The following is a 9116-nucleotide window of genomic DNA, read 5'->3' as shown; positions in this document are numbered from 1 at the left end:
ACTGTTGTTTAATCAAATGTATTTGTACTTGATGAGCGTTAATTCGTTTTTATAATACACTTTAAAATTAGTATTTCATGAAAACATAAGTAACGAAATAATTTATGGAAGACACACTTTGGATTGATACAAGTTTAGTTCACGGAATATGTTCCTCTCTCTGTTTCTCCTGTCAAAACTGTAGGTAATTTCTTCATGTGAAACCAAATAAAAAACAGTTAGATCAAAATGAATCCAAAAGATAACCAGATTGGATTAGCTAAAAAATGTTGTTGAGTAATAAGTACAAGATTACATTTCAGAAGTAATATGTCTAGCACTGTCCAGCAGGATATCATTCATTTACAGCTTTGAAGATTGTTTACAGTATCCCATAACCTTCCTGTCAACATGCAGCCCATTATTTAATCAGCAGAAAGCTGGATGGTGATTTTTTTTTTATTGGTGTTGGGTGACTGTTACACAAATAGTCGTGGCCATTTGCCAAGTCTCTCCCTTCTAAAATACAGAACACCAATTCCTGCAGTAAACAAACAGTGAGTGGCGCTGTGCATCAAAGAATACCCATACATTACTGATTTGCCACAAATTGCCACTGGGGATTCTGGTTTCCCTTATAAAGGCATTTTCAATCAAATGGATACATGTCGATTTAACACTCTCTTTAAAAAAATGTATGAACTGCATAAATAAAATAACTTGGGGGAGTACTTAGTCTGTAAGTTAACAGCGGAATCCCGCAGGGTTTTGCCTTGGGACCATAGAGCTTTCGCCCCCCCATCATACCTCGCAACTGACACTCCTCCGTGCAGTCGCAGAGAATCAACAGCTTCTTTCACACTGAAGATGAGGATGATGCCACACATGTAGAAGACCATGATAGACTGCGCTCACGAAAGAGGTCGTGGATTCCGTGGTGCGAACAGTTGTGAATGAAAAACCTGAAGACAACCAAACCAAGAGGAGCTGGGCTTTTTTTTTTTTTTTTTTTTCTCAGGCTGTAATTTCTCAAGGCGTGAATTCGCCCCTCCAATCTCATATGCTGAGATTTAACGAGACTTTCTGTCCCGGTGACATATAGACAAAACGCTATTCATGTTGCAACCTCAAGCTTCATGACAATGGATTATTCGCTGTTATTATACAGCCTTTGGGTTCCCGTTATTCTCGCTGTTGAGGGTAAGTGTAACCGCTCTTTGTTACGGGGCTACTCGGTTTCCGACCGGGTGTTATGGTCATCAGCTGGCTATTCCTTTTATGAAATAAATAAATAAATGCACAATATATCATTACAAAAAAAAAACTACTGGACTAAAGCTTTACGTACCGCGCGGACGTTCGTGCTCGAAAACTTCGCGTTCGACCAAAACTTAAATGTCTTGGCGTGATTTTGCCTTTTATTCTTCGGACAGGGATGCAGTTGAATATGCAGTCGGCTGCAAATATACAATATATTTGTGCGTTTAAAGTGAATAGGCTACATGAAAAGAGGGAATTCGATATACTAGCAATATTAGGGCTCATGTGTCAGTTACTGAATCATCATTAAATTTGTTTCCCATTACACTGAAGAATTCTGATATAGCCTACCAAAGGTATGTTTTATTCCGTGTGGAATTATATTTCTGTAGCTTTACCAGTGAGATGACCAGTGAGATGTTTGTGTAATGGCATGTCCATGTATTGACACAGACGATGCTGTTTGTCCACATGCTCCTTGCCTTTGTTTTTATAACAACCCATAAAAAAACACAGACTAAATCAATTTTATTAGTATTCGTTGTGTTAAATGAAGACGTTATTTACACATCCAAGCATCTATTTAATTTGCTTGCAAGTGTTGAGTCTTGTGAGCTTATGATCAGTGTTCTGCTTTGATCATTTCTGGGGGGAAAAAATCGCATGTAGTTGTTATATTTTCAGATGTGCTTTGTGTTGCTTGTGACACATGGTTTAGGACTGCTGAAAGCCCCCTGTTGCTCTGGTGTGACACATTTCACCCCAAAGGCTTTTACCCAGATAGTGATGATAGCAGCATCACGATCAGTGTAATTGCCACACATGTTAATTGGCTTGCATGATCACAGCTGTTCAAAGGACTATAGGCTAGGTGAGAAAAAGGAGTCGCTTCAAAGTAACAATGCATTTTTAAATTAAATCCAAGTTGCTATCTTGAAAACAGTGGTGAGGTGAAACGTGCCAACATTGAGCCTAGGTGTGGTTTCGGAATAGCTATTGATACCTTTGAGGTTTGTTGACTTCACACTACGTTCTTGTCGACGACTCTTATGAATAGGTTAGTCTCCTCATCAAATGTTCTAGCCCCCAAGCCCAAATGTAATTAAAAAATATACAGTATATTTATATAGAAATGTGTGTACATGTGTGTGTTTATATATTTATACACACTAATATATATATTAGTCTCGCTTTCTTGTAATTTAATGCTTGAAAATGATTAATTTCACATTCAAAACAAATTGCTGCTTGACAATGTTACAAAATTTCAGTCTTAAGGCAGGATTTTGTTACATATTTTTATATGTGCTGATACATGCATAGCTGGGCATCATTATGCACCTTGGTCATGTCCCAGTAATTCTTAACTACAGTGAAGCCCGATACTCCTTCACCTTGGCCTTGACTACCTCGATTCTTCATCAGTTTCAGCGTCAGGATCTCAATCGATAGTGTGAGTGTGTGAGAGAGAGAGAGATAGAGAGAGAGAGTAGGTATTTGACTCATAGGTTAGTTTCTGAGCTGGTTTCTTAACAGACTATATTAGTTACACTTCCAATGGAGGTCAAGTGAGCCAGGCACCTCATGACAAGAGGAAAAGTGTAAAGCTGCAGCCAGGGTCCCCTGTGTCAATTCAGTCCATCTGTCAGAAGCCTTCCAGGCACTATGGTATATAAATATAAACCGAAAGAGAAGGGTTTTAGCCCAGTTAGTGGTTGTCATTGCTGTGGATTAAAGTAGGGAGATTGTTTTACTGCTTTTGTTATTATATTGTTATTACATGATAATAACACAGCTATAATCAAGCACCGTTTTGTGCATTATGCTAAATGAATGTGTTTGAGTATTGCGCTCACATCTTGCGTCTTTTGCAGTGTCTCGTGCATGACAGGGTTATTAAAAGGCTTAAATTTAACTGCGTTCCCCCCCCCCCCCCCCCCCCATTACACTATACCATCTCATATTTTTTAATGCAAAAACTCTGTGTGAATGGCCCTTTAATCTGACTGACAGAGAATATATTGCATATAACGCATATACAAATAACTGATACGGACTTGTAGCATACCTTGCTTGTGTTGTGTCCACTGCACATCACTGTTGTAAACGCCTAATGTTAAGTCCAATTGTTGTCCGATTGACATGTACACATTCTGGTTGATACCAAGCTACAATCTCATATCGATTTTGCAAAAACTGGATTGGTATGATTTCAGTCGGACAAAAGGCTCGACCAAGAACAGTAACTATAATGATAATATTTCATACCATGTCTTGTCATCTGTTTGCATTGCTGTTATGCCATCTGACGCCTTAATGCTCAAGTTCATTAAGGTGTAAGAATTCTGATTGGCTAATTGGCTGATTGGTCATTTTTATCAATAGCATTCCTCTGTGTCGTTACCGTTATAGTCGTGATGTGTATTTCACATATTCTCATAGCATTAAACAATTATTAAATTGTTATGGTTATCGTCCTTGGTGTGAACGGGCCTCAAAGCATTTGCATGAGTATTTTCTGAATGAAAACCAATTTTTAAATTGCATGTTAATATACTTCTTGTAATAAAACAAATAAGCGCCATCATTATTTTCCTCCTGCAAACACTGTAAAACTGCCTTTAAAGGTTGTTTGCTTTTCTTTATAGTTTTACATTCTGAAAGTCTAGTGGAGTTACAAACGATTTCAAAGGATAATGAGGTGTTTTGTAAATCTGCTGACTGTACAGTACAAAGTTTCAAAGAACATCCTGTACACTCATTTGTGTGAAACAGACAGCAATAAGCTCCTTTGTGTAAAACTGATGAAAATCATGACTTTGTTTTCCACGATGCAGACAAATGCACAGATGCAAAGAGCCTTGAGGAAAGACTGAATGCGATCATAAGGAATTGATCAAAAGATTGCCCCCCCCCCAATTTATGAATATTTCACACAGCGAGATGCCCTTACAGCTATTTCATCACACAATTAACTCTCTCTGTGATTTACAGCACCATTATAAGCGAGGTGTAGCCACAATCCACATAAACACCATGTGTGTGTTTGCCAGTGCGCGACGCATACACGTATTTACCGGGGCCTTAATCAGCTAAGTTGATGTTCTGCTCTAAATATTCCATGGATTTGCTTGCAGATGTGTGCGTGTCACATTAATTTGAAGCAAGCGCTAGGCTTCATCGGACGCCGACTTACAAAGTGAATAAAACATTCGAATGTGCGGTTAATTTGCGGAAGCTGGCTCATGCAGTTTTGCTCCACTGATCGGAGTGTATTTAGAGAAACAGCGAGCATCCCTGCGGCACGCAACAGGATCTGTTCTCAGATCAGCCACAGGCCAGAGCTGGAGTGGGTAGATAAATGCGGATCGCATTATTAGTGTGCGGAGTGAAAACAGTGATTAGGCCCTTCCACATATGCAGGGAATTCAAATGAGTGAAGTGCTTTGATTTGTAGCCGGTTAAATTACAGTTTTCAGCACCGTGATGCTCTGTTTGTGTTTGGGATGGAGGCTGCTGTTGTCGGAGCCTCATTGATTGCCTGTTTTGCAGAGACTCTTATGGACAGCAGGTGGGCAACTACAGAGCTGGCGTGGACCACCTATCCAGAAAGCGGGGTGAGTGTTGTAACGTTTTCCTGTCTGTGATTGTCCATAAGGGTGGATATTAATCAGCACATGCATTGACTGGAAAATGGCACTTCTAATTACCCTACACTCTCAGAAAAAAAGGTACAAAAGCTGTCACTGTGGCGGTACCTTTTCAAAAGGTACACCTTTGTACCTAAAGAGTGCATTTAAGTCCCTCAAAGGTACAAACATATTGGTACCAAACGTGTACATATTAGTACCTAAATGGTACATATTAGAACCCTTTTGAAGGGTACTGTCCCAGTGACAGCTTTTGTACCTTTTTTTCTGAGAGTGTAACCCAAAACTTTTACTGTGAGAATTCGGATAGCACACGTACATCACGGAGACGTCTATTTGATGTGCGTTTACCTCGGGAAGACGCATTTTTTAGAGCGTTTGCTCATCTGCAATACATCTACAGGATGTTTCCTGTCAGATGTCAAATAGACGTTTAGAAAATGTCTTTAAGATGTTTATGATTTAGAATGTGTGTAAAACTGACATCTTAAAGACGTCTATCAGATGTAAGTTAACAGCAGATGCTTTCCAGATGAAGTGATCTTTAACAGACATCTTGCAGACGTACCTGTGCTATCTAAATTAATTTGTTGGTGCACATTGAATGATGACACAAAAATATGACAAAGATTGTGAAGATTTTCAACCATTTTCAAGAAAAGTTTAAATTGAATGACTTCCTAACATGAAGTACAATTTAATGACTTTGACTTTCTAATTTCTAACATTTTGAATACATGTGTACATTTACATTTTGAATACAAAAAAAATTCAGTTTAAGGCAAGAAAAGTAAACGTTTTTGTTTTTACAAATGAATTGTTCATAGGGTTCAACAGAAACATTTGCTTTTCACTACTCCCATAGTGTATAAAAAAAAGAGTAGTGAATAGGGATGGAGCAACAGATATTTTTTGGTGAAAATAAATCATGAAGGTTGTTTATTTTGTTAAAAAATCTGGGGCAAAAGGCTCACCAGCGTGGGAAAAAGGCACAAAGGATTTACACAAATACTTTAGCTAAAATAAATTTGTTTTCAATAATGTCTTAGTTAATAATGTACAAAACAATCACTTTAGCAAAGTTTGTACTATTTTCTGTTTATTTTGATATGCTCTCATTAAAATATGTAAAAAAAAAAAATACAGAAACAAAATTATTTAAAAAAGTAAAGATTCTGAAATCATTGAAGAAGATCCCAAAATAATGTAATATAGATTTACAAGAGTAACAACAAATGGCATTTTATTATATGATATGATTTTTATCTTATATATATATATATTTTTTTTAATGGTTTCAGTATATATATGGTAATTATCTCTAAGGTGGACACCCAACTTGATTTATGATATTTACCATCTGAATCTAACCATGTAATATAAAAAAATGGAAAACTCAGCTATTTATTATCATGTTAATTATTGTGCCTTCCGCCCCAACAGCAGGGGCGCCTTTTACCCCAAATACCATACTTTTACATATTCTTCCGTTATTGAAAAGCTTTTGATTTAATTACCTTCATTAAGAAGACCTTTGTTTCAAAGGTGCCTTTTACCCCGGTTCACTTTTTGCCCAGTTGTGCCCTATACATTTTATGAGTGTTGCACCACATGATATTTTAAAACCTGAATATTGAAGGTCAAATTACCAAACATTTTTGGCCAATTGATCTTGACACACAGTCAAAAAGGTCCTCTCTATAATGTGTTGTTAACGGCCTCCTTTCATTTGTCTTAACAAGACAAATGAAAGGAGGCCATTAACAAGAATAATCGCTCTCAACCTCTCTGTTTGCAAGAATGCACTTATGTATGCTGGAGACTTACAGCAGCAGTTTATTTTACACATGTGACTGGTGAAGAAATTAACCACAGCGATTCTGACCTTAAGCCTGACACCCCCCCACCCAAATCCACTCGCTCCCGTTGCATGATTTGTCTTTGGAATGTGCATGCGAAGTCAGTCAATGGAAATTATGGGTTGCCATGGCAACAATCTTAAGCAGCTCAGCCCTTTCCGCAGGCTTGTGCTCGATGTCTGGCATCTCAAAAGGCATGCATCATCATAAGTAATGTGTTCCTTCACACCTGGAGATAAACACATGCTACCACTCGCTGTGATGCCTCTTAATTGTGTTGTGAGAAGTTCAGGGAACCCAAATGTCACTTTTGAGAAAGCATTTCTATTTACCTTAACCACCGACATGAATTTAATTGAGCATTTGAGTCGTTCATTATTCCTGCTTCCATTTAGTGCTGCTTTGGGGCACAATTTAGAAGTATCAATCAATAGATCTAGATTTTATGATTTTTAATGTTTTGTGTGACATTGTGTCCCAATCAGACACTTTGCAACACTTTTTCCAGTGAGAATTTGTTTGTCCATATTTGTGGGTCCTCCTGAGAGTCCCAAATGTCTTATGTTACCAGTAAAAAGTGGCCTTCGTTATTTTAAATAGATCTAATCAGTGACAGAGTGCAAGCATATTCGTCTAAAATAATTCTGTTTTGTAATAATTCCTTGGGTTACCAGCACCAAGTCCAAGCCTATTCAATGTTATATCAAATTTTGCATTTTAATCAACGGTAAAAATTTTGTTAACCTTTTACAATATGTCTTGGAGCATCGCAATAATATCGTATCGTGAGTTCAGTATCGTGATATATATTGAATCATAACTTGAGGGTATCGTTACACCCCTAGTATCTTTATTACATTGCGCTTGATCAGGACACTCAGGTCGTGTCTCATTTTGAAGGCTGCGTCCTAAAAAGGATTAGAGTTTTAAAGTCTTATTTCAGAACAGTAACCCTTATCAAATTGATCGTTATTCCTAGTGAAGCGTAAATTGTTGTAATGTAGTGGTCAGTTAACTGAAATGAAGCAGCCTCAATGACGTTTGCAGCCAACAAATGCGATGCAGCCTTTGTAATGAGACACAACCTCTGTTACATTCAATAGAAACTATATACAAAGAAGGATTTCACTATAAAGAGTGAGGAAGGTCACAAGTTATAACCTCACTGGGTTCCATGTTTTGCTTGTTTCTTTGGTAGGAAGCAACACAGTAAGACTTAAATGGTAAATTACACTGCACTGGATGCAGTAACATTTCAAGAAAGTTGATTGTGCAGTCAGTGACAGTGTGTTGTGCCCTTCTCAGTGGGAGGAAGTGAGTGGATATGATGACCACTTGAGCCCCATCAGGACCTACCAGGTCTGTAACGTACTGGAGCCCAATCAGAACAACTGGCTCCGCACAGACTTCATCCCCCGTCGAGGAGTCCTTCGGGTCTACGTGGAGCTCAAGTTCTCTGTGCGGGACTGTGGCAGTATTCCCAATATTCCCGGCTCCTGCAAGGAGACCTTTAATTTGTTCTACTATGAATCGGATGGAGACATTGCCACAGCAACCATCCCACATTGGAGGGAGAATCCCTACGTGAAGGTCTGATTTTCAATTTAACACTTTGCATTACGATACATTTTGCAATGTTTTGGTGAATAGTGGCATTTTCACTATTTACTTCGGAATATAACACATATTTAAAAGGATAGTTTAGCAAAAAACAAACATTCTATTGTTTACTCACCCTTGTGTCATTCCAAACCTGTTATGATTTTCTATCTTTTGTGAAACATAAAATAATATATTATGTTAGTGCCCATTTAATGAATGTCAGAGGGGTCCAATATAATTTTTTGGGCTCAAGAAAGTAAGTCATACAGGTTTAAGGTGTTGTCACGTTTACCATTGTTTCAGCAAAAGAGAAATACAGTATTTCAAATTAGAAAATCAATCAATAGGGAATTATTTTTATTTTTTTGTCAATGATATAATTGTACTATATTTTTGTTTGATAATGTTTTTTTTAATAATCCATTTATTTACTTTTTAAAGCATAGACCTGAAAATAGAATTTCCAACTAAAACTGTCGTAAATCTTGAATGCTTTTGAGCACAGACTTAAGTTTGAACTCTTTTCAAAGACGACACTTGGCAGATTATTGCTGAAGTGAAAAAAAGTTTTAAAAAAGTAGCAGAATTTTACATGTATTGTTATGAAAAATTCACAAAAATATGATTTATTTTTTTTTATATGAAATATATATATTTTCAAAATCATGTTTTACTCTAAAACTGCAAGACAATCAAAGCCATAAATCTAAACTACTTGTGTTCCAAATTTAAGCTTGATATCTCAAAAAATGAGCTTTCAGTAAAA

At 37.2% G+C, this 9116-nt stretch overlaps 1 protein-coding gene across 1 annotated transcript in view; it reads left to right on the top strand.

Annotated features, from left to right (window-relative positions):
• The first annotated feature begins 795 nt into the window (after positions 1–795).
• The window catches only part of ephb3a (eph receptor B3a), a 35364-nt gene continuing 27043 nt past the window's right edge, over positions 796–9116 (top strand). The window contains exons 1-3 of the mRNA XM_084411296.1: positions 796–1179; positions 4792–4856; positions 8054–8338. Of these exons, the coding sequence (XP_084267422.1) occupies positions 1116–1179; positions 4792–4856; positions 8054–8338 (414 nt within the window). The 5' untranslated portion in view covers positions 796–1115. The remainder of the gene's footprint in view (positions 1180–4791; positions 4857–8053; positions 8339–9116) is intronic.

The sequence above is a fragment of the Rutilus rutilus genome (genome assembly GCF_951802725.1).
Source record: "Rutilus rutilus genome assembly, chromosome: 6".
Taxonomy (NCBI): domain Eukaryota; kingdom Metazoa; phylum Chordata; class Actinopteri; order Cypriniformes; family Leuciscidae; genus Rutilus; species Rutilus rutilus.
Note: the sequence above shows the minus strand (reverse complement) of the source record. Positions and strands in the feature narration are given on the sequence as shown.